General features: G+C 40.0%; 1 protein-coding gene, 1 long non-coding RNA gene and 1 other non-coding gene across 3 annotated transcripts; 2 read left to right on the forward strand and 1 right to left on the reverse strand.

Moving 5' to 3' along the window:
* Positions 1–1,918: 1,918 nt before the first annotated feature.
* On the reverse strand, positions 1,919–13,755 carry LOC149917731 (uncharacterized). Its single transcript, XR_016466676.1, has 4 exons — positions 13,540–13,755; positions 9,548–9,626; positions 4,317–4,413; positions 1,919–3,936 (listed from the first exon to the last, which is right to left on the reverse strand). It is a non-coding gene; the product is annotated as an uncharacterized LOC149917731 (long non-coding RNA).
* EIF4G2 (eukaryotic translation initiation factor 4 gamma 2) lies at positions 13,687–25,138 on the forward strand (the record flags this gene model as incomplete). The annotated part of the gene is made up of 22 exons (XM_090141994.1): positions 13,687–13,866; positions 15,441–15,505; positions 15,721–15,786; positions 16,199–16,324; positions 16,733–16,835; positions 17,520–17,651; positions 17,735–17,801; positions 17,884–18,035; positions 18,409–18,519; positions 18,833–18,916; positions 19,007–19,105; positions 19,345–19,486; positions 19,580–19,740; positions 20,186–20,299; positions 21,092–21,217; positions 21,477–21,581; positions 21,660–21,875; positions 22,163–22,421; positions 22,603–22,807; positions 23,199–23,410; positions 23,543–23,664; positions 23,889–25,138. Coding segments are annotated over 22 exons (2,913 nt in total), but the record flags the coding sequence as incomplete, so codon positions are not given.
* Positions 20,341–20,501, forward strand: LOC116243055 (small nucleolar RNA SNORD97). Its single transcript, XR_004169866.1, has one exon. It is a non-coding gene; the product is annotated as a small nucleolar RNA SNORD97 (small nucleolar RNA).
* Positions 25,139–26,094: the final 956 nt, after the last annotated feature.

The following is a 26,094-nucleotide window of genomic DNA, read 5'->3' on the forward strand; positions in this document are numbered from 1 at the left end:
GTTTAACTGTGTCAAACCCATTCAACAGCAATTGGAAACTAATGGGGGAATGAGATTTTTTTTTTTTTTTTTAAATTAGCTGGAGGAGTGTTCATAGAATCATAGAATGGCCTGGGTTGAAAAGGGCTACAATGATCATTGAGTTTCAACCCCCCTGCTGTGTGCAGGGTCACCAACCAGCAGACCAGGCTGCCCAGAGCCACATCCAGCCTGGCCTTGAATGCCTCCAGGGATGGGGCATCCACAACCTCCTTGGGCAACCTGTTGCAGTGTGTTACCACCCTCTGTGTGAAAAACTTCCTCCTAATATCTAACCTAAACCTCTCCTGTCTTAGTTTAAAACCATTCCCCCTTGTCCTATCACTATCCAGCTTTTATAGTGTTACAGCATTTCTCTTCCTGGAAAACACAATATGGTATCACAAGAAAGTCTGGTGACATTTACTATGCTGGTGAAGAGGCAGCAGTCCACACTTGTGCTTTATTTGGTATGAAGAGCTTTAAAATTGCACTAATGCCTTTTAAAATGTCTATAAGGTATTTCCCCTCAGTTCTTGCCACATTGTGTTTTCCTCTCAATATTTAAAAGGAGGAGCAGAAATGTCACAAGCCAAGGATAGAAAGCATATTCCAAATCCAGCACAGACTGGAAGTACTTCCCTCTGGCATAGTACTTACACTGATCTTTTGCCCTTAGAGCCTAAATTGAAATAGGCAAGTGTATTGTAAAATGGGGAAAATGAGTCACTGGATTTCATTCCATTACTACAGGCAATGTGGACTTAAATCACACTATCCGTACATTATTCAAGCCTAAACTGAGATGAGGCTTTTCTTTCTGTAATTTCCAACACTTCCTTACAACATTCCTCAGCAAAGACCTTTAAATTGGTATTTCCCCAAGACTGCTGCTGTTGGAGCTATCACTTAAACAATATTTGTTCTGCTTGAGACCAAAACAGTTGCATGATTCTCATTTGTCCTGTTACACGCACAGATCTCCACAGACTTCCTGTGTGACGTATGTACTTGGGGTTTGTCTACACAAGGAAGTAAAAATAAAGGAGAAAAATAGTCTCAATCCAGAGCAAGTACCAACTCTGACGTAACTCCTGATATAAACATTCTTACCATAGAGAAAGCAAAGGCAGCTTTTCCCTCCCTGAATAGGGATTAAGCTGAACAAAACATTCCTAGTAAAATCCAAAGGCTTATTTATGTTCCACAATGCAGTTCTATGCAAGGAAAAAAATGAAGCAAATTTCAGTATCAGAAGCAGTGTGTGTCTTTCACATAGTCACATATTTCCTGGTTAAACATTCCCACATTCCCAAGTTTCATGTGGGAGTAATTTTAGATACTGTACACAGCTTTGCACTTTGGCTTGAAAATATCCTCAGTGTCAAAAATGTTTGTGCAGAATAGGTCATTACCTCATAACATTATTTTTTTCTACAATAAATTCCTTAATTTCTTAGTTTTCTTTCCTCTATTAATACAGAATGCTATGTAGACTGACTACATACTGATTTGGTTTTGTACTGTAGTTCCCTCGTCTGTTTTACAGCATTGTGGAATACCCTTAAACAACTAAACAAGACATGAATTGTATTTATTATATGAAAGGTCTCAAAGCAACAGGAATTTACATGACTGATTTTTATTTGTTCAGTTTTATTACTGCAATGATAAAAACTACACAATTAACTAGGAAGAAAAAGCTGATCAAAATGAAGGGCAGGCAAGTGAGTATCTGGACACAGACATGCGGTAAGCAATGCAATCAGTATTAATTAACTGAGATACAAACCATGGTTATTTCAAAACAATACTTTCTCATCAGTAGAAATTGAAGTATTTACACACCTACCTAAATACTTTTCTTCTCTATGCTAAAAAAAAAATAAATAAATAAAAAATTAAAAGAACCTAGTACTTGTTCACATACATGAGAAGATACCAGTTTTTTGTAGGGATCTGTCAACAAAGAATTGAATGGCTGGGATAAAAAGCATTGTTCCTGCAAACATCTGCAGTGCTGAGTCTGTACTAAAAAAGGGCAGTCTCTGCTCACCTCTCACAAATCCTCAGAACAGTTTGACATTAAAGAAATTCATGAAAATTAACAAAAAAATGTTTTATCTTGTTAGGAAAGAAACTGTTGAGGTACTAGGGATATGGAGTTGACCATGTTCTTTTGTTGATTCTTACTAGTTTTATATGTATTCTAGGATATCAGCAGTTATCCTGAAGATTTTCCAAAAAAGGACAGATTGAATAGAAACCTTCAAGGTGGAGGCAATATCCTTCCACTAGCTTCTTCATTTGGGTCAACTTGGTCATCTTTTCATCTAGTCTTACACTGTAAATACAGAATCCACCTCTTACTTTTTCTCATCTGCCATAAGAAATAACAGTTCAAGCTATCAATTTCACTGACGCATGTACCTGTAATTTGAGCTCTGCTCTTCACTCCATTTCTTAAATTTGAATTTTGTCTGAGAAGTCCCAGGAAATGTAACACATTTGGTTTGAACTCTTAATTTATTGTGAGAGTAATACTGTAAAAACTAACTTTCATGTCTCCATGTCATTGTTGGCTGAAACTGTATTAAAAGTTCTGCTGCCAACTGCCTAACAAAGACTGTCTAACTTGTAAGATGTATGGAAAGGAACAAATATTTATGAATATAGTACTTACAGTACTCACTGCTTGCAAACAAATGAATGTTGTCAATGCACAGGATATCTTACTTCTATATTCTGACAATACAATATCATCCTGCATTTTATATTTTTCTAATGCTTCACGCTGAGCAGGAAGACAAAATTCTTCATCAAGATCGAATGATCCTCATAACTTGCAGTTACTGCACTGTGAAGAATGTGAAAAGTAAATGCTCTTTTGGCATTTTTGTACTATTCATAACGAGTATGACTATTCCTTGCATCTTATTTAAATTATACACCTGTAAATATCTAAGAAATTATCTTCATAATTTAATTTGATAGTAAAAAAAAAAAAGTTGTACATATCATGTATGTAACCTAAGCCATCACTTAGTCTGGCCTAGTATCAAAGATAAATGTACCATAAATGTGATTTATAGTGTCATAGGCAATTGTTACCATTTGTAATGACAAGGTCTGCGTAACTCCTCCAACTGAGTAAGAAAAAAGGCATCTTGGTGCAGGCACATTTTGTGTGCTTACAGGCATTGCTTTGGAGATCTCTGCTCACTGTTTGTGTAACCATGCTTAAATCTGAGGCTGTCTCTCACTGAAAGTAAAACATATCCATCCCATTTCCTGTGTTTGCTGTCCTATTAGTCAGGTAAGCCTTAGGATTACCCTGCCTATGGGGCAAGGAGCTGCTCCAGCAAGATGAGTCCTTTGGACTCTCCCTTTTTAAAACAAACTAACAGAAAAACAAAACAAAACAATCCATGAACACAAAAATAAATGTTGTAGCAATCTGAGTATAATTTTTTAGAAACAATTAAGTATCACCGTTGTCTGTTTTGATGATGTGTTAATAATCAGCCACAACACCATACTCATATGGTGGAAATGGCATCATATGAGGTCAGATCATCAATGGATATCAAAAGGAAGCCAGCTACGTTCTCAGGACTTTTCTTGTGAGACAAATTCAGTTGCATTGGTAGTGATTTCCCTTCAAGAGCTGAATGACAGCAATTCTGAGAGGTGACAGCAAAAGTGACGATTTTCTTTTTCTCATAGAAGAACAGCTTGAAACATCAGTGCTAAACTTTTAAAGCTGCCTCTAGCAAGAGCTAGGAGTGAGATTTCTGACGTTAGTTTTATTGCTTTACTCTCCAGTAAAATTTCTAGCTGCAAATGCTTCATTTGAATCCTGATTCCGAGACCTTGCTGGGTGTTTTTTCTTTGTTTCTCTTGTTAGCTGACCAAATCCTAAGGAAAGCAACAAATGCTTCTTAGCGATATTTACAGAGATTACAGAAACAAAAAAAAAAATTCCATTAGTATAATAAAAAGAGAATATTCTCAACATGAGCTCACATCTGGGAAACACTAATACCACAGTTATACTCTGCGTTTTTAAAGAACCCAGAAAACTTTTTTTAGATTCTTTCTGCCTAAGATACATAGACCAATTAAATAATACTTTGAGTACTGCTAATAGTTTGATAACTGGCTGATCAACCTTTACTATACTAACCAGGATCTTCTGTTGAATTATCCTTTGTCTTGATAAAGGCTTGTATCTCACAAAGCCTGTCTGTACTGCAAAGATTCCTAGAAAGCTCCACCATTGGAACGGAGGAACTCACCAGTAAGTTTGATATTTCAGTGGTACAAATACCAGCTCTTCTAACACAGCTATCTCCCTTGGAACTTCTGCAGATCTTGGTGGTCCTGTCAGCAGACCTGAATATGGATAACAATTCCTTGTAAATGTTTGCTCTCATTTCCATTCAGAAGAGAATGCAGTCTCCAGCAAGTAGAGTTCCTGTCCAGCTTTCACACAGTGCTCAAAATAGGTTAATGAGGCTGCATTTGAGATAAGATATGAAGGTGTAGGGGAATCTATTCAACTCTGATGAAAGAGGGAAAGGCCTTTGGAAGGAATGTTCATTTCATAGCAGAGCATGGGTAGGTATTGGTTTTGTTAGATTTGGTTTTGGTTTGTTTGTTTGTTTGTTTATTTTTCACTTGCCTGTCTTCTTCTGTAGCAATTTTGTTATGGTTTAAGCAGGATGATATTTGTTACTGATACAATCTGTTTTCTATTACTTGGCTTCTACCTTCTGCAAGTCATGTTAAGACAGTAAAGAGAAACAGGCAGAGGGGAGCACGCACCCCAAATTTGCTTCCAATCAAATCAAATGGTGCATAATAGCTCTGGGTATCTTTCTTTGTCTTTCCTTTTTGTGCTGTATGGCTGCTAAAAATTCTACCGTGGAGTGCAAAGTGGCTATTGGCTCCTTTAACCATAATCTTTCTGAAGAAAATATATAATTTCTGCAAATAACTCATTATCTTATGTTTATGAAAAAAATGCAAGCCAGGAAAAGGTGGAAAAAAAGGAAAAAAAATCCCCCAGATCTGAACACCGTACATAGTCTAAGACATTCCCATTTATGTGGGAGCAATGCACCATTTGTTCTCCCATTCACAAACGTTGGTAGGCAGTGTTATCAAAACAAGTTGGGTTTTTTGTTTGTTTTTCTGTACATATTTCAATTAAAATTGTGAGCTTTGATTGCTGTGAGGTGTAACTTCAGAGTACTGAAAAAGGGAAAGTTTCACAAGGTCTCACAGAACGTACCTGTTTTTTCACCTTAAAAGTAGACAGATGTACCCATTTATGTCTAAGAGGAAAAACACCTTGCTTCTGTTCTTGGTTTTCTATGTAGGTATACACAGGAAAAATAATGTGAGTTATCTTTTAAAATTATGTATTAAATTGTACTATATTTCTAATCAGATATTACCGATCAAAAAGAACTTGATTAAACCATTTTTCGTAAATTATCATAAAGCATTTTCTAAGTACATGGATTTGGACACATGGCTGAAAGTAGCTCTGGTCTAATTTTAATTAATCTATAAACACGTGGTATTTGGACTCAGCTTTCAGAGTGCTCTCTTGCTGACTCATCCTTAATCCAGTACTTTTTCTATTTGTCATAGTGCTATCATGATTCTCTGCCTATTTGACTAAAAGACATGACATATTTACAGAAAAGTTGCTGTGAGTGAGATGACAGGCAAGCTGGCTAAGAATTTTCTCAATTACTTGAGAAAATCAAGATTGTGGCAGAGAAGAAGCATGTGGAAATCTAGAAAGCTTTCACTACGCTAACTTAGGATGGAAATCCTCACAAGCAGAAAGAATTCTGACATCATTTGTATATATTTTGGGTTATTTTCAAGCTTTAGCTCCTTCAAAGAGTAAGAAGCTGAGCTCTTACTGAAGTTTTCCATTGTTACTTCTAATCTGCAAAGGTGGTTGAATCAAACTATCTCCTTCATTCAGAACGGGCATTAAACTTTAATCACTGACTCCTAGCTTTCTGCCAATGCATTTATGGAACAACAGCATTAAAGCTGACATTTTTCTGAAGCAGATGAAAATCAGTGTTAGGATGTTTGAAATGGCTTCATTTTTAAGCAAGCATGCAATCACTCTGCTCTCCACTAATTCTCTGAAAGCTACTTCATTTTACAATTAAATGAGTCAATAATATATACGGTATGGATAAAAATGCTGAATCAAATTCATCCCATCAACTAATACCATGTCCTCTTGCCCTTGTTCAGGGCTTAAAGAGAGTTGCATTTGCTAAAAATACAGCACTAGGAGTCAGTAGAAGGAATAAAAGCTTTGAATTAGCTCAAGAGTGTTTTTTTTTTTTTGGGGGGGGGGGGGAGGAGTGAAGGGGGTATTGGTTGATGTTGAGCTGAAGAAGAGCCAGCAGAGTTCCCAAGTGGCCATTCTCTGCCAATGGATTCTGGCCTGTGTATCAGAAATAGAGTTGTCAGCAGGAGTAGGGAAGTGATCATCCCCCTGAACTCAGCCCTGGTAAAGTTGCATCTTGAATACTGCATTCAGTTTTGGGCCCTTCACTACAAGAAAGATATTGAAGACCTGGAGTATGTCCAGAGAAGGGCAGTGAAGCTGTGAAGGGTCTGCACAAATCTTATGAGAAGCAGCTGAGAGAGCTGGGATTCAGTTTGGAGAAGAGGAGGCTCAGAGGTGACCTTATCACATTCTATAGCTGCCTTGAAGGGAGGTTGTAGTAAGGTGGGAGTTTGCCTCTTCCCCCATGTAACTAGCAATAGGACAAGGGAATGGCCTCAAGTTGCACCAGGGTGATTCAGGTTGGATGTTAGGAAATACTACTTCAAGAGTGTGGTCAGGTGCTGGAATGGGCTGCCCAGGGAGGTGGTGGAGTCACTGACCCTGGAGATGTTCAAGAAATGTTTAGATGTTGTACTGAGGGATATGGTTTAGTGGGAAATACTGGTGATAGGTGGACAGTTGGACTGGATGGTCTTGGAGGTCTTTTCTATCCTTGGTGATTCTATGGTTCTGTTTATGACCCTCCTTTGGATATTTATGTCCTAGCAGGCTCAACTCTTGCAATTTCTGAACAATACTGAAGCTAGAAATTACCTAGAAACTTAAGATCTAGAAAATGGCGTAATATAACCTATCATCTCAGTTCATTAATCCAATACATTTGAAAGGAGCAAGGATCTGTGAGCATATACGTTAACGTGGATTCATTGTTGATGTGACTTCAGTTCTGGGCTTGTGATTTATGTAATGTTTATCCAAAAACCTTGTAGGATTTAAATTATTTCACTAAGCCATTTTTTTGTTAACCAGAATAACTACACAGGAGGACATTATGATTATTTGTATTTTCTTGCTCTTAATTTAAAAGAAACAAACAAACAAAAAAATTTATTTTTTATCAAGGAAGTCCAGAAACAATTTCGCAGTTGGAGATTCTTGTGATTATAAGCATATTACAGTAAGCACACATGCAGATCACCTCACTCTTCTGTTCACCTTGCAACCCCTCATGAGATTGCTCCCCAATCACAGTAAGATAGCAACTCCTGCTATTCCCACAGCTGCATGTGAGACTGTTGCCAGGTGGCAAGGCCATGTTGGCTCAGAACCAAGTTTTCATAATCATCTGTTTTCAGACCCACCAATTTGACTCATAATTGCACAAGAGAGTCTGAACAAATGGGATTGTGTTATTTATATACATTTCTGAGGTCTTTATATCTTTTGTTCACTATCATTCATTTCCTAAATTCATTATAGTTATGAAGCTGGTTAATCTAAAATTATCCTATGGTGTTGAAATGATTTGGATTGCCCCAGGAAAGTATTTTCAATCCACAGAACACACTGAACATTTTCTTTCTTAATTATTGTTATATGGCATAAAACCATGTCACACGAGGACAGAAATGCCTACTGGTTAACAAAAGCTACCTTCAGAGCCAGCTCTATCTGTCTCCTAGTATCTGAAAGTCTTCATGTTTTTGGCCTGATTCAGGCCCTGTTCTGATAATGCATGCTTTCGGCTCTCTTCTGCCCTCTCTCATTCCAATCTAGGTATAAGCAACAATTTGGATACAAAGGGGAAAAAGCCTCTTTTATGCAGTTCACCAAAATAGGGCAAAATAATATAATTTCAATGAGTATTTGCTTTAAGTGGGTTAAGGAATGAAGAACACCAGTATAAAAGTATTCCATAGGAATGCAAAGCAGTGTGGCTGGATGTGGCTCTGGGCAGTCTGGTGGTTGGCGACCCTGCACGTAGCAGAGGGATTGAAACTAGGTGATCATTGTGGTCCTTTTCAACCCAGGCCATCCTTTGATTGTATGAACATACTGTAAGTAGACTGGATATAACAATGAGATACATATCAAACAGTGAAAATTCTATTACAATCTAAGGGTTTAATTTTCTTATGCCTATTTAAAGATACAGTTTTGTAATAAAATGCTATCAAAGGTATCAAAGCTTTTGAACAAGTAGAGAGGGAAGAGAAGATTTTGCTGACTTCCAAATGGTTAAATTGGATTTGCAAATATTTGTGACTGATTTCACTGTACTATTTTTCTTCCTCTTGATGACAAAAAATGCAAAGTAGCTTTTTCTTCTCTTCTTTTTTAACTCAGGAGGATTTTGACCCCCAAATAAAAGAAGATCTGGCCTTTTAGAAAACCTACCAGACTATTAATATTATTATTTGTCATTAATATACATTATATTAACATCAGTCATTTAACAATTGCCCTTATATGTGAGTAGTACCTTAAGCTGCAGCAAGACATGCCACACTTCTGCCAGTAGAACTTCAAGGAGAACAGCAAGGATTAGCTAACTGTAACCAAAAAAGCCCTACTCTACAAGCAACTAAAAATATATACATATCCTATGGGGTTTCTACCCACACACCCCCACACAAAACATGACACAGCATTTTCTGCAATGAAAAAGGAAATACAAACTTATTTTGATAATACCAAATGCTGCATTTTAAGAATAATCAGTGTTTTCCTATCCATGCTAGTGTTTTCATCAGCAGTATGTTTCTATAAATAAAAGAGTAACACAATGCAGTGGGACACTCTGATGCTCTTCCAACTCTGTTAGTTGGAAGAGTAATTAGTATTCAGCTCCATTAGGTGCTGACTATTACAGCACCTAATGGAGCACCTACTATTACTGCTGAATACTACAAAGTGATCAAGCCAATACATTTTAGAACTGATACAAGGATTATTGCTTCTTAAACCCTGCACAATTAAATCACAGAATTCACTGAGATATCATATTAGAGGTAACTAAAAGGTGTCAAAGTTAGAAATTAACATTACCTAGACATAAGAATACTAATAACTCTAAAATTTACAACAGTTAAACATGCTTCTAGGTAATTTAAACATTGATTGCAGGGCTAGGAGATAGAGAAGCTTTCTTTTCTTTGCAAATAATAAAAACAGTACATTTTAAAGCTGTCTTACCTTACTGTACATGTGGTGCTAGCCAATATCAGATGCAGAACATTGCACAGTGCTGTTCGGCACACTTGGTCAGCTGATCCTAAAGAATATGAACAAATCTGTCATTTTAAAAGGCTAGAGAATGTAAAACATCTGCAGTTTACATGAGTCATTGAACTAGACCCAGTGAGAAGATGGTCGTTGTTTGTGGGATATTTTCCAAACAATTCTGGAAATATGTATGAAAATTATGATGACTGCATATATTAATACAGTTATACTGGCTGAGAATACTCACTCTTCTAAATAGAACTGTGAAAGCAAAGCAAGCTAGATTGTTAGGGGCATCGCCTCCTTTTCCTTAGTTGCCTGAGTAAACGTTCTCTGATGAAATAGCACTGCCTCAGATATCTGAGCATTCTAGGCAGTTTCACTGGCTAACTATAAAAGTGACACCTCAAATATCTTCACAAGTTTCTGATAAATAACCATCATAAGGATCCTGTAAAACTGCAACTATCAGTTGAATTGTTATAAATGTTGTGAATCTTCAGGGCCTAAAGAAGAGGATGTGTAGAAACGTTTAAAATATATCTGATTAAAAATCTGAAGGACTGGTTCTGAGCAGCAGGAAATCCTGGGTGCTGAACTGAGGTATAAGGAACCAGCATTTCATAAAGTAACTACAAAGGATTTTTCAAAGGGGAAACAGAGAACAGGCATTCCAGGTAGTTAGAAGTCTTCCACTGCTTAGAGGGGTTAGAAAGCTCTTGCTTCAGTCAGCATCAGCCTCTTTAAAGGTCACCTCTGCTGCTGCTGCTAAGTCTGATACCAATAAATACTCTTTAAATAAAAGAGAACAACCACTAAGCTTTCTGAAATGCTTTCATACCATCCACACTGTATGAAGTATGCACTTAATCAATATATTTGAGCATTTGTCCAAAACACAAGGCAAGCACTTCTTGTAATACTGCATCTATGCAATATAAATTTGTTTGCTATTGAGAACATTTCTCTTCAGCAGAAATGTAAAAATAAAGTTGTTTAAAAGAAAAATACAGACATGTTTTCTAGATTTGTTGTTTGTTTCCCCAGCTCTCCTTTCTACAGTTCAGTCATGTTTGAGGCAAACTTCCATCACTGGAAAATTGATTTAAATGTTGTTGCCAGATGCTTCAGCTATGGGTCAGGAGCTGTACCTGGCTTTGGAAACAACAAGAGTCACAGATAGAAAAGCTGTTTAGAAACTAAGACAGGAGGTGATTAAGTTGGTGACATTAGAATGAAGTAAACTAGTATGTTGTTTTGGTGAATTATTCTTAAGTAATTCTCTATTTGGTTAATATCATGTACATGTCTGCACTACTTAATGGGGCAGTCTGCACAAAACCCAACCTAGCCAGATCCACAACCAGTACAGCAGCATTAATACAGTGATGAGGTGCACCCTGTCATCAGGGCTTCGTCTGGAATCTCCACCCAACAGTGCTCCTACTGCATAGGATAAGTCACGGCAATTCCAGCTTTGCAGTAGTAAGGAAAAACTCCCAGAACTGCCACACGGCTTTCCCACATTGTGTGGGTTGTTTTGGTAGACAAGAAGCAGGCATTCCCTGTTCTGAGCTATGCCATATGCACAGCAAGGGACATTCCTCTTCCTCTCAGGCAGATGCTGTATCTGTGGCAGCAAATTGTTCCTGCACCACAGGGTCTGCAGCACAGGAGGTTCTTCACATCACTGTGAGATGACACACATCTAAAGACCAGCCCTCTCTCCCACAAAACTAGTGGCAGTTATTCTGCAAGTTCAGACTGGCAGGGACCAACCCAGAAACACCACTGTAACTCACTGTAAAGCAGTTCCTTTGAATTAAAGCAGTGCTGATGTTCAGGATAAGGGCTGGAGAAAAACGGTAGCGAGAAAGTGGGAAAAATATAGAGGAAAAAAAAAATGGCAATGCGCTGAAGTGACAGATGGGTGAAAGGTGATATTTGACAACTTCAAAATTCCATTTACTGATTTTTTTAGAGTCAAAATGATAAATCGAAGAAAAAAGAAAGTTAAATTTCTTACTGAATTCCCGTATGAGCAATTAGGCTGTTACATTCTCTGACAAGAATAATGTTGTGTCTACCACAACAGTTTATGGAATGTAAGAAGCAGGATAGATGTATTAAACAGAAGGGGTTTCCTAAGCGCTTTTTCTCCTCTGTACCACAGTTGATTGCTTTCATCAATTGTGCTAGTGCAGCTGGTCGATGAGGCTGGCACACAGATGTGAGGGAAAACTGTGAGCAGCCAAGCACAGAAACTTCTTGTGTTCCAACCCACCAAAACCAGTATGACCTACGGGATAGCACATATTCTGCTGATCTAAATATAATACAGGAATGAGGCCAAAAAAAAAAAAAAATCAGTTTTATGAAAACAATGATTATTTGCTGCTATCCTTACTGAGCACATGGCTGCTTTTTTCAGTTATTGTGCTAATAAATATTTTATAGTATACTTTAAACAAGAAGGTGATGCCTTAGAGGGGCAATGTTTTAGTCTGTCAATATGCATGCGACAAACTTTGTCTTATTGCTTTGATGGATTTCTGTTCCAATTTTTTATTTTACTTTTTTTAAGAGAGAAATTCTCCATGAGTTTTAGTTGTGGGGTTCCCCCTAATGCAGTATTGGGAATACTTATGCCACAAACACTGCATAAGAATATTCTGTCAGCCAATGCAAAACTTAATCTTTTCACTTTGGTCTTTAAGATTTACAATAATTTTTATTCTACTTTTTATTTTGAGACATATTTATTTGAATAACATCGGGCCTTGCTGTGTATATAGAATTCAAATGGAATTCTATTTGTTTCAATTGGGTTCTGCACAGTTCTGTTCTTGAGGATTCACATGCAAGGTGCAAGTTTTTGCAGTCATCTGACTACTGTTAAATGTAGAAAAGTGTAATGATATAAAAGTTCTAGTATGGAAAGTACCCCTCACTGTTATTTTCAACCTTATACAACTGCTATGTACGGAAAAGTTAGTTTCAGATAGCTTAGTCAAGATTCTGCTAAGATAATCTGATAAGTAAACTGTTCTTAATGTATATGTGCATGAGATAGGTTTCCCTATCTTGAACAAATTTCATCCTAGATAAGATGAGAAGTCCTGCATGACAGCACCCTTTAGGCCTTATATGTCTTGGGACATAATGGCACTTTGTGTTGAAAGCAGTAGGAATGAGGCTGGCTCTGGGAAACTGGAAGTTCTGAAATACCATATGTTTGGACTTGCAGTCTGTGTGGTTCACGTGTTATTATACGTATCCCTTTCACTCAGTCATCTAAATCATGAGTCACACCAACCGAAAGCGGAAGGTGTATGCCGGGATGTTTGCAGAGATTTGTTGTATAGCTTCTGCAGCCCTTGCTTTCTGCCCTTTCCCACTTAAGAAATTTGAATCTCCGCTAGCAGGCACCTATTACCTCAGCAACAATGTAGCTATGATGGTTAAAGCCTAACCTCATCCTGGTAAGCCTTTGCAAGTCTCCCATGAGCCCAGCTTCCACCTACGGCTAAAAGCCCGAGCCATCTTTGTTTTGTTTAACCGGGAAGGAGCAAGAAAGCCCCACCAACTATGTGCTCAGTACAGTACATATGTAAAAATGGTTGTTACGTGTGAGACTGCTGGTCGTTCAAGGGCTGCCTGCAGGATGCCTTGCAATGCGTAGGTCAGTTAAAAGCTAAAAGCAGGCACAGACATGCAGACAGCTTCCAAACCCAGAAAGCTAAATTAGATCTGCACAGACGGGCTTTTGGAGCTCAAATAGCAGGTCTGCTCCTTGGATCTGATTGCAAGCTCAGGCCACAGCCGTCTGCTGATGTTTTACCACAGCCTCACATGAATCCGAAATGCGGTTTGCGTGAAGGGAAACGTACAGTTGTGAAAAGCAAAAAAGCTTACGTACACCTGTATAAAACTACCCCTTCTATGGCTGTGACAGAACTCACGCTCTAGAACTGGGATTTCAGTGATGGGTGCAGCACAGGAACAAACAGCAGAGAAGACAGGCAGCCAAACTGCCGCCATTAAGCCGGTACGCTACTTGCGCATATTTTCCTTCTCTCTAAGGCACTACCGCCACTCCTGCGGCGTAACTGCTTTTGCGAATACGGGTGCTGCACTGCGGCGATGGCACAGTTCAACCAAACTTCGTCCCTCCTCCTCCCACTTGGACGTTAAGCCCTCCCCCTTCCTGCATTCTGATTGGCCAGGCAGGCGGAGACCTTCGCGGCGATTGGAGGCGGCTGGCGGGAGGTGGGGTAGGTTGCGTGAAGGTAATAAAGTTAGTGGGGCTGCCTCGGTGCGCGCTAGACGCGGCGGCGAGTCGGCTCTCTATGGAGGTGGCGGAGGGCAGTGTCGGGCGGTTGCTGCTTCTGCAGTGGTGACTCGGAGACTCGCCCTGCCCCGCGCGCTCCCCCCTTCCCCTCCCCAGCCCCGGTCCCCGGCTCCCTTCCCCTCCCTCCCCTTCTCTTGCCTCTTCCCCTGCCCTTGGTAGCCGCCGGGACCCGGGGAAGCGGACAAGGCCTTAGGGAAGGTGAGCGATTGGGGTGTGGCGGGAGAGCGGTTGGGGCCTGGAAGGGAGCGGATGCCGCCGCAGCCGCCGCGTAAAATGGCGGCTGGCCGAGCGGCCGCCATTTTCTCGTCGGCTTCTTCTCGCTTTCTTGCGCACAAAATGGCGGCCGGAGCCGGCGGCGGCTCTCGCTGCACGCACCGCGGGCGCTGAGCGGAGGGGTGGAGGCGCTGGGCGGACGTCGCCGGAGGGGGTAGAGAAGCCGAGCGGATCTCCGCTTTGAGATCGGTGCTGGAGGCCGGGACGGGCGGCGCCGGTTCGTAGCTCGGCGCTGTTGGGGCGGCCGTTGGCGAGGAGCCGGCTGGGCTCGGGCTGCTCCCGCGGATGTGCGGCGCTGGGGTGGGGCGGAGAGCTGTCGGTCCTCCTGGGGCTGGAGGAGGGAGCGCGGAGGCAGATTTGCGGCTTCCGTGTGGATTTCTTTGCTATTACTGCTTTTTTTTGTTTTGTTTTGTTTCCCCTTTAATTTTTTTTCTCCGCTTCTCGTGGGAGGGTGAGCTGGCTACGAGGAGCTGTTGCTGGGCCGGGCCGGGGGCAGCCGTGCGGGAGGAGCCGGCCGCTCTCCGTTTTCCCGTCCCTGCCGGAGAACAAAGAGCCGGCCGGGCCCTGGCGGCGCCTCAGCCTGGAAGCGGGCGGCGCCCGGCGCGGTGGGGGAAGGGCGGCGCGGCCGGAGCGCGGCTCCATGCGGCAGGGCAGCGCCTGCCTCCGCTGGGGGGCGCCCTCGCACCGCGCCGCCCCCGCAGCCCTTTTGTTCGGCGGCGGCCATGTTGGCGGCCCGCGCTCCGCCCGCCGGGCCGGGATGGCGGTGCGGGCCGTGCGGGGACGGGTGCGCGGCCTCGTACTGCGCTGCCTCACCCGATCTGCGGTGCACTGCGGTATTTTTTAGGCGCTCTTGCTTTGATTCCTAAGTCCATCATCTCTCCGTTACGGAATATTTTCCCGCTTGTCTGTCAGATTAGATTTGAGGTAGAGAGCAGCGATTTTTTTCCTGTTCGGTAGCTTTGTTGGCTGTGTGGATTTAGACGCAGTTGACGGCCTTTTTGCTATACTGAGCACGCATTGGGTGATCTTGGAGCCCTTATTTGCTTTCTCACAGTCTGTGATTCATATCACTGCGCTGCTGGAAGTGTGGCTTCGGTGATGGGACTAGGCTTCCTGGGGTGGGAGGTGTTGTGAGATACAACGGTTGCTAGTAAAAAACACCTATAATATGAACACTCGATTTGTCTTTCTAGGTTTTGTTTTTCCCCACCCCGTCAATTTAATTTTATTCTTTTGAAGATTCTTCGTTGTCAAGCCGCCAAAGTGGAGAGTGCGATTGCAGAAGGGGGTGCTTCTCGTTTCAGGTACTGGTGCTGGTTTGGTTGACTGAACGTTTGGCAATGTAGCAGTCCTTTGAGGGGGAATTAAATATGTTTTCCCAAGTTACTAGTAATACTAGTTCCCACGTTACTAGTTTCCCAAAGTACTTCAGTAATACTGAAGAATGATACTTCAGAAGTGTCATTGAAAAATGATGGTGTATTGAATTTAGGCAAACGACATCATTGTGTTTTAACAGTGCTTCTTCAGGCGGAGGAGGTGGTAGGGGTGCACCTCAGCACTATCCCAAGACTGCCAGCAACAGGTAAGTCATCGTATTCTTTGAACTAGCATCTTACTTCAAAGCTATGGGATATGTGATGGTGAATAGAGTTGGAAGTAGTCTACCTTCAAATTTGTACAGGAAGCGTTGTAGAGTTTGTGATGTGTTAATGTCCTTCATCTGTGGCTGGAGTGTATATAACCTATTAGAATTGTGCCTCATGTCATGTGAGGAGGACAGAGCACTTCTGTGCGTTTCATGTAAAAGGTTTAGAGGAAGGCTGCTAGTGTTGGGAGTGGTCTTATTTGATTTTAAAATTGTTAAATGACTATTTGCAGGTACTGTCATGCTGGTAGGATAAGCATATGCTTCCAGCAGAACTAAGCATAGTAATAGTTTGTGTAAAATAATGCTGGAAAGATGGTTCTTGAAATTGTTTTTCAAAATTCTTCAGCGAGTTCCTGGGGAAAACCCCAGGGCAAAACGCTCAGAAATGGATTCCTTCACGAAGCACTAGACGAGATGACGACTCCGCAAACGACAAAGAACGACATGATGCAATCTTCAGGAAAGTAAGAGGGTAAGTTTTCCAGAAGGTGTTTTTCCATGTTGTTATGTTTAGCAGTGTCTTTCATTCAATGAGCCTGGAGAGGAAGAAGACATGCATACTTTTTTGTTCTTTAGCGGGGTGAGGAGGTTTCTTTAGAACGAAGGAAGCAGAAACAAATGAGGCATGCAGCGAGTGTTTGCTGCTGCAAAGAAGCAAACTTGCTAAGAAGCAAATTTTCTGAAAGAGTTAATATTGATAATCAGGCTTTTTATTCTAAAAGTCACAAAATAAATAAAAATCTGATTTGACTTGAAAATTGGATTTTTACTTTACTGTTTTAAAAACTAAATAGTAAAGGTAAATTTAAATCTAAAATTACTCATAGCAAGCTTACAAGACTTGTAATCTGAATTTCTTGTTTCGTTTGTTCCTCTTTAGCATACTAAATAAGCTTACTCCTGAAAAGTTCGACAAGCTATGCCTTGAGCTCCTCAATGTGGGTGTAGAGTCTAAGCTCATCCTTAAAGGGGTCATACTGCTGGTAAGCTGGTGGTGGTTTGTGGGTTGTTTTCTTGTGGGGTGCGGCGGGAGGGGGGGAGGTAAATTTCTTGTTTGTTTTTAAGCTACTGCTTCCTTGCATCAGGAGAATAAAGAGGTTGATTGTTAATGATGAGAGAAATAACATGCTTTATCTAGTGTTTATTATTAACTCTGGTGTAAAGGACTGTTATCCCTTTTTGTATGAAGGAGATGTGCTGGAGAAAGAATAGACTATAACATATTAACACTATAATATTAAGTTGAAACATTAGTTACCACTGTTCATTCTGTCCCCCACCTCCCAACACCTACTACTTTGCATTCCACTGCTCAACAAGCCTTACTGTCTGGGAAGAACTACCACAGGTAGTCTTTGATATACTAGATGCAACCAACAAATGGTTCTTAAATCTGAGATGGGCTTTAGCGTTCTGATGAAGAAATTCAGATTTGTCCTTCTCATTAGTTTAGAATTATGGAAGTTTTTTCAGTAGCATAATATCTCAGTTTTACATCAGTATTAAGCATCATGTGTTAAACAGTAATAATGGATTTTATTTAATATAGTGGCAAGGAATACTTGTTCTAAATCGTGTAGGATGGTAGTATTGTACTGAGTGTCTTGCATTTCTTAATACCTATGCATCCTACCACAAGCTATCTTACTGAAAATAATTTGATTTAGATCGTAGACAAAGCCCTTGAAGAGCCCAAGTATAGCTCACTGTATGCTCAACTATGTCTGCGACTGGCAGAAGATGCACCCAACTTTGATGGCCCATCTGCAGAGAGTCATCCAGGACAGAAGCAAAGCACAGTGAGTATTTCTGTCACAGTAGAATGGTAAATTTTGGTAGTTGTGTGTTGAAGCTGTAACAACTTCCTTTCTTCTTTTTGTAGACATTCAGACGCCTCCTAATATCTAAACTTCAAGATGAATTTGAAAACAGAACCAGAAATGTTGATAGTAAGTTTTGAAACCAATTTAATACAGAATTTGCTACTTTTCTATTCCAACAGTCGTGCTAACAGGATTTTTTGTTTTCCAGTCTATGATAAGCATGATGGTCCCCTCCTCCCTGAGGAGGAGGAACAGAGAGCCATTGCCAAGATCAAGATGCTGGGGAACATCAAATTCATTGGAGAACTTGGCAAGCTTGACCTTATTCATGAATCTATCCTTCATAAGTGCATCAAAACAGTGAGTATATGGATTAGGTGTGGGCTAAGAATGAATGAGTATTTCAAACTGAAAAAAAATTTAATGGTGTTTTAGCAATCTTTGACTGTAAAAATGTTTCCTGTCAAGTAGAAATAGTTATGTGGTCTGATTAAAAAGGAAAATTGGTTTTGTTTAAAGCTGTGGGAATTGTCTCAAAGATGTCGTCTGGCCTAGACAAAACTACCGTAGATAGTTCAAAGTACATGCATAGTAAGAGCTTAAATGAGTAATAAGTGCTTCAATTAGCAGTTCTTAAGATGAATAATGTGATACATTTCTGCATATCCTGCTGTACACTGTTAGAAATTATCTGTATTATGCTGAAAGAACTATTTTGCTTCTAATATTTCAGCTTTTGGAAAAGAAGAAGAGAGTCCAACTCAAAGATATGGGGGAGGATTTGGAGTGCCTCTGTCAGATAATGAGGACAGTGGGACCTAGATTAGACCATGCAAAAGCCAAGGTATGTGCATCTGCTGCAATCTTTAAAAGTAGCTTAAAATCCATGATTAAAACTCTGAAACTTCAGCATTCTGTGCTTCTACTCAAAAGAACAAAACTGAAAGTCTGATATTTCCTGGAGCAAGAGTGCCGACTATTGCTCATACATAAAAGCTCTTGATAGTGGAAGGAGGCAATCTTTCAGGTGGCTTTAAAGGTCTTTCCCAGAAGGCATGGTTATTACTACGTAGTCATATAAGTGAGAATGTTATTTTTCTAAATGCTTCTTAAACACGTGTTAATACTGATTTGTAACATCACTTTTGTTCTCTCAGTCCTTAATGGATCAGTACTTTGCCCGTATGCGCTCCTTGATGTCAAGTAAGGAATTGCCAGCAAGGATTCGTTTCCTGCTGCAGGTACGGTATTAAAATAGCCTACTGCTGGTTTTCCCCCCCCCCCCCCCACAAAGTTGACTTCACTCCTTCCTTAATTATTTATGTTCCAAGGATACTGTGGAGTTGAGAGAACACAACTGGGTTCCTCGCAAAGCTTTTCTTGACAATGGACCAAAGACTATCAATCAAATCCGTCAAGATGCGGTAAAAGTAAGTATTTGATATTAAGTCTTGTGCTTAGCTTCTGATTAAATGCTGAAGGGAATCATTACAATGTTTTGTTTACGTCACAGAACTCATCTTCTGTATGTACAGATTTACCTGGTAGTGTAACAGTAAGGTGTTGATGAAGATTGAAAGCATGTAGACTTGTAGTTTAGGCCTAAAAACTTGATTATGTCAAGGACTATTATTATAAAGTAACCAGAATGGTAATTCCTCTTTTAAAGGATCTAGGAGTTTTTATTCCTGCTCCTATGTCTCAAGTGATGAGAAGCGACTTCTTTCTGGAGGGACCCTTTATGCCACCCAGGATGAAACTTGACAGGGACCCACTCGGAGGGCTTGCTGATATGTTTGGACAAATGCCAGGTATGCTGTAACAGTGAGGCTGATGTGATGATTGCAGCTGTGCTGTGTTGAATACAACAAGATAATATATTGCCTTGTTTTCTAATAATACAGGTAGTGGAATTGGTACTGGTCCAGGAGTTATTCAGGATAGATTTTCACCCACTATGGGACGCCATCGTTCAAACCAACTTTTCAATGGCCATGGGGGTCACCTCATGCCTTCTGCTCAACCCCAGTTTGGAGAACTAGGCAAATCTTTTCTGAAAAGTCAGGTAAGGAAAAAATAGCTTGAGCATGTTAAGAAGCTCTTCTACAGATGCATATGTTATGGATTATAGTAAATTTGTGTTGAAGGCTTTCTCAGGTTTGATTCTGATTAGAGCTCATGCTCAATTGGCAAAAAACTTTCTAAACAGTTTCTTAAAATGATGGAAAAGATAAGGAATACACTTGGTTGTTGTTTTTTTCTTTTTTTTTAATGCAAGGAAAGGTGCATGTGGCTTTGGTGGGTCAGAATGGTGCATTTTTTTATTTAAAAGATAGCCCTGTTTTTTTTTTTAGGGATAGGTGCTGCTCTCCCACCACCCCTGCTCCTTCTTTTTCCCTTCCTGACAAATAGAATCTTTGTTCCTCTGGTCCCTCTGGTACTACTTACCATATGATGTACGCCACTCCATCATCTGCACTTCTTTCTCTATATCTCCCTTTCTGAAATAGGGGCAAAGCCAGCTCTACCATAACCAGAATCAGGGACTCTTATCCCAGCAACAAGGACAGTCGAAGGATATGCCACCTCGGTTTTCTAAGAAAGGACAGCTTAATGCAGATGAGGTATATTACATGCCTACATTACTTAAAGCCTATACTCAATATTGCCCAGTGATTATAGCAAGACGCGTTATTACGAGGACTTATGCTGGATCTCTTCCTACTTCTCTTCCTCCTCCTACTTTGCCCCTTCCTCTTTCACCTTATTCCTCACTTTCCCTAGGGTATCCAGCGTCCTGTGAGCAAGACTGAGATATGAGGGCAATTTCTTGTGATGTTCCTTCCTTCCCTTCCCACACCTCCCCAAGAGCACTACTCTGACATCAGTTCCCATGCATCATATTGATAACAGCACACTTTAATGGAAACTCTAGAAGATCCTAACACTCAAAAAATCTAGAAGCCCTGAAGTGCTGGACCAGGCAATTATTTTTTTTTTCTGAACTAGACGATAGGCAAAGTGTCAAGCACAAAGTAAACTGCATTATTATTTAGAAGGGAAAAAAAAAAAGTATCCTTATTTCTGAGCAATTAGTGAAGTTTCATCATAGTTCTAAAAACCTGTCTGCAAACATGCTAAGTATCTTCTTAGGTCTCTTAACATACTGCATCTGAAAGGAGCAATTCCAGATCTTGGTACAGATGTTACTAAAAACCAGTAACTTGCAGCAAGCTGTGATTTACTGAGTCATGCTTTTGGGGGGCGTTGCAATACTAGTGTGACTTAATCTGACTGTTTACACTGTAGAAACTGAAAATATAAGTTTATGTGGGATGGGTTGATGCAAGTCCATTTCTGTGTAATTCTTGGTCAAAGTACTTGAAACAGTTTGAGGTTTTTCTGATTATTTACAGATAAGCCTGAGACCTGCTCAGGCTTTTCTAATGAATAAAAACCAAGTGCCAAAGCTTCAGCCCCAGATAACTATGATTCCTCCCAGTGCTCAACCACCACGCACTCAGACGCCACCTTTGGGACAGGTAAATATCAAAGTTACTGTGTGCTCCTGACCAAGTTTTCTTTGACTATACTGAATTCTTGCATGTGGAACTTCAGCTCATTTCTAATAAGAGAGGAAAAAGGGTGTTTTTTTGTAGCACATAGCAGAATATAAAGCATGTCTGTATTTTTATAATTTGACTTTAACCTGCTTAGTAAATACTGGAAGTTGATAAAAGTTTCTTGACACAACACTGTAGATGTACTTCAAAGATGTTAACTTCTGGTACTGTCTTTCAGCCTCCTCAACTTGGTCTTAAAACAAATCCACCACTTATACAAGAAAAGCCTGCAAAGACCACCAAGAAGCCACCTCCTTCTAAAGAAGAGCTACTTAAACAAACTGTACGTTAATTATATTGTGGTGCTTCTTTAGAAGTACTTTTAGAAATGTTTGTTTAACCATCCAGTCTCTTCCTCTAGGAAGCTGTTGTGACTGATTATCTGAATAATGGCAATGCTAATGATGCTGTCAATGCTGTGAGAGAAATGAGAGCTCCAAAACACTTCATTCCTGAGATGTTGAGCAAAGTAATCAGTCAGTCCCTCGATCGATCAGATGAAGACAAAGAGAAAGCAAGTACTTTGATCAGCTTACTCAAACAGGAGGGAATAGCCACAAGTGACAACTTCATGCAGGTACTGTAGTCTGATAGTCCTTGTACTTGGCTGTTTGTGATTGCTATCTGTATCCAAGCTAGACGATTTTATTTTGTCTTGTTCGTGTGAGGAGGTAGAAGTAACATAAACACTTGTGAGAGAACGTAGTAAGTGATGAGGGAAGGAGTGTAGGTTTGGAATTTTTTGGAAGCAGGAAAGCTCTAGGCAAATGATTCAGTAGGAGATAAAGAAGGCTTGTATTGAGTGACTGTACTACTGTATGCAAGAACAAAATGTCAGTGTCTCATCTCGTTACTGTTTTGTAGGCATTCCTGAATGTATTGGACCAGTGCCCCAAATTGGAGGTGGACATCCCATTGGTGAAATCCTACTTAGCACAGTTTGCAGCCCGTGCCATTATTTCAGAACTGGTGAGCATTTCCGAACTGGCTCAACCACTGGAAAGTGGCACCCATTTCCCTCTGTTCCTGCTTTGCCTTCAGCAGTTAGCTAAGTTGCAAGATCGTGAATGGCTAACAGAATTGTTCCAACAAAGCAAAGTGAATATGCAGAAAATGTTACCAGGTAAGAGTCATCGCATCACTGTTCAGATATTTCATATTAGTACATGAGATGGTTTTTGTGTGTTTTGTACCAGTTAATACAGTTATTTCATTGTGGTCAATTGTCACGATCCTTAGTGAGGGTACTTCTCATAGGTATCAATGAGTACCAGCTGTTAAGCGTTGTCTTCCTTGCTTTTCAGAAATTGATCAGAACAAGGACCGCATGCTGGAGATCTTAGAAGGGAAAGGGCTTAGCTTCTTATTCCCACTTCTGAAACTGGAGAAGGAACTGCTAAAGCAAATAAAATCAGATCCATCCCCACAAGCCATCTATAAGTGGATTAAAGATAACATTTCACCCAAGCTTCATGTAGATAAAGGATTTGTGAATATATTGATGACCAGGTGAGATGGTTTCTTGATGTGATTCAGGCACATGCCTTGTCAAGCCACCAGTAAATACTTAATTACATGGAGACTGACATGTACCTTTGCATAAGATGGAATATGCTAAGATAGAGATGACAGTTGTTTTAGCTGGACTTGCTCTCTTTTAGTGCCCAGTATCTGTTTGCATCAGCTGTGTTTTACTTGGGGATGAGAAACGTTGAACTGATTACTCTGTTCAAAAAATGTTTCAGAGCCTTAACTTGCATAAGTAGGATTTTGTAGTGGACAGTAAAGTATAACACATGCACCTTAATGTGTGCTTAAGTTAGTGAGCGGACAATAATTGTAGAGCATAAAATCTCATGACTCGAAGTTCACAGAACTAACCTTTCTGTCTTTGGTCCAGTTTCTTGCAGTATATTTCCAGTGAAGTAAACCCACCTAGTGACGAATCAGATTCTTCATCTGCTCCATCAAAAGAGCAACTAGAGCAGGAAAAACAACTGCTTCTTTCCTTCAAGCCAGTAATGCAGAAGTTCCTCCATGACCATGTTGATCTGCAAGTGAGTGCTTTATATGCACTCCAGGTGCACTGCTACAACAGTAACTTTCCAAAAGGTATGTGTATGATCTTACCCAAAACTCAACTTGCTTGTGTATGAATTTCAGATTCACTGTATCTCTTCAGTCAGATAACCTGTTCGGAAGTTTATAAAGCTAAGAGTTTTAATTGTGTGCTTCCTTTCATAGGCATGTTACTGCGCTTCTTTGTTCATTTCTATGATATGGAGATCATTGAAGAAGAAGCCTTTTTGGCATGGAAAGAAGATATTACTCAAGAGTTTCCAGGAAAAGGCAAAGCTTTATTCCAGGTAAACTTGATAATGGCTCTGTCTCTTGTCATGCTCCAGCAGAGCAGGGATTACTTGGAGAAACATAAGGAGTTACCCACTAGGGAGGAATGAGGGGAGATGAAATGAGTGTAGAGTCCAGTGGAGACACTTAAAACGAGTTTGGGAAAAACTGCAGTGTTCTTTAGATGTGTATAGTGGGTAAATAATTCCTGTTGCCTTAAACCAGTTTTATGTAACTGCAGGTAAACCAGTGGCTGACCTGGCTGGAAACTGCTGAAGAAGAAGAATCTGAAGAAGAAGCTGACTAAAGAACCAGCCAAAGCCTTAAATTGTGCAAACATACTGTTGCTATGATGTAACTGCATTTGACCTAACCACTGCGAAAATTCATTCCGCTGTAATGTTTCACAATATTTAATGCAGATGTATGTCAATAGGATATCTTCTGCAAAAGGTTTTTGTAGTATGTCTTAATAGTCTACAATAAAAATATTTTAGAGTATCTTTAATGTTTAGATAACAGTGTATTAGCAGCATGCAATAATTACATCATAAGTTCTCGAGCAGAAGCAGTCTGTTGCAAGGGTCTTCTTTGCTGCCAGTTATCATAGGCTGTTTTTAAGTTAGAAAACTGAATAGCAACACTGAATACTGTAGAAACGCACTTTGCTCAGTGTAATACTTGAGTTGTTGCAATATTTGATTATCCATTTGGTTGTTACGGAGAATCCTTAACTGTAATCGATGGTTGTTGCCGTAATAGTATATTGCCTGTATTTCTACCTCTAGTAATGGGCTTTATGTGCTAGATTTTAATATCCTTGAGCCTGGGCAAGTGCACAAGTCTTTTTTTTTAAAAGAAACAGTTTACTTGCACAAAAACTGATCAGCTGGACAGATGATTTAATGCCCTTTGGAAGAGGTTTTTGTGGGTGTGAAACATGACACGGTGAGAAATTTGAATTGGTCCCTCTATTATAGTATTGAAATTGAGTCTACTTAACTTATCAAGACATGTTCATGCCCTGATTTTATATACTTGTATCTATCAATAAACATTGTGATACTTGACTTGTTTTTGAATGTTTCCCAGCAGAAGGGCTTTGACTGACAAGTAGTTTATTTTCTGAATAGAACATCGGTAGGAGTTTACTTAGACTGTGGGAACATCTTAGGATTCTTTTTATAGAAGGTCTGTCTCAGTTTGTTCATGAATTCTCAATAAGATCACAGAGCAGACACTGATTTGCTGTGTCAGGAGGATAATTAACAGATACCTGCTGAAGGAATAAGTATGACCTTGCCTTGTGATTCAGTGAGTAATCTGCCTTTTTTCTTCCTGATGCTTGAAACTTTCTCTCAAGTTCCCATATTTTTAATGAAGTGGCACTGACTAATTCACTGTTTCTCAAGTAATGAAATCAGAAACAACAACAGAGTGTCAGCTTAAAATGTCATCTATTAAATGCTCAAAATACCTTACTTTCTGAAACTTTGTTCGAGTGAAATTTTTTTTCCGTCAGTGGTTTTTTGCTAACTTTCAAAGGTGGCACGTTTGTAGTAGCAAAAGTTTTCTTCTTGATGGAGACTTGTTTTTGCTAGTGCTGGAAGTGCTTCAGACTGTGTCTTTCACATGGTAGAAGATGAAAATGCTGCGAAAGAAAAAAAGATTTGAGATCTTGATAACAAGTTTACTTTGAGGGAAGAGTAGTTTGCATTTAAGTGTGTTAAAGGGCTGTGACTAGTTAAATGGGTGTGGCTCTTGCATTGCTGGCACTCTTATCTAGGGCAGGCTTCCTGACCAGTTGAAAGCAGTGTACTTTGAAATTAGACTCTTTCATTGGATTTCTAAAGTTGGGTCAGTAACTTGATTGAGGACATGGTAAAATGCAATATGTCACCTAGTGTATCACTGCATTTATTGTGCTAATCCAGATCACATGCGTAAGGAAGGGGGTGTCTAAACTGAATTGCTAGCAAGTATTTTGGCTACCCTTACCACTTCCTGTCTGTATTTCAATATAGTGGTGCAGCTAGCAGTAACTTGTGGATTCCTAGCTCAAGTAAGAGAAAACATGAAGGTATGTTTAAGCAGCTTGAGGTGGGGGAAGTGACTGCTTCTGCTGATGTAGTTGCAACTTCTGAGAGTGGTGGTAGTTCCATCATAGGGCCTCTAAATGCATTCTTCCAGTCATAGTTTTTATAAATGAAAGGCTATTCTGCATTTCTTTGTAGAGGAATATAGTTGGTGCTTAAGGAGCTGCAGTACTCAGCTTGGCTTCTTGTCAGATAAATGCTCCACACGTGTTCGCATCCTACATAGTGAGGTTCAGCAGTCAAACAAAAAATACAATCTTATGTTATTTCACATCTAAACAGTCATTTCAGCTGATCAGTTTGGTGATGTGTTCCCCTACAGTACTGTTTCTTAGAGTTCAGACGTAGTTT

Source organism: Phasianus colchicus, chromosome 5 (genome assembly GCF_987193195.1).
Source record: "Phasianus colchicus chromosome 5, bPhaCol1.hap1.1, whole genome shotgun sequence".
Classification (NCBI taxonomy): Eukaryota; Metazoa; Chordata; class Aves; order Galliformes; family Phasianidae; genus Phasianus; species Phasianus colchicus.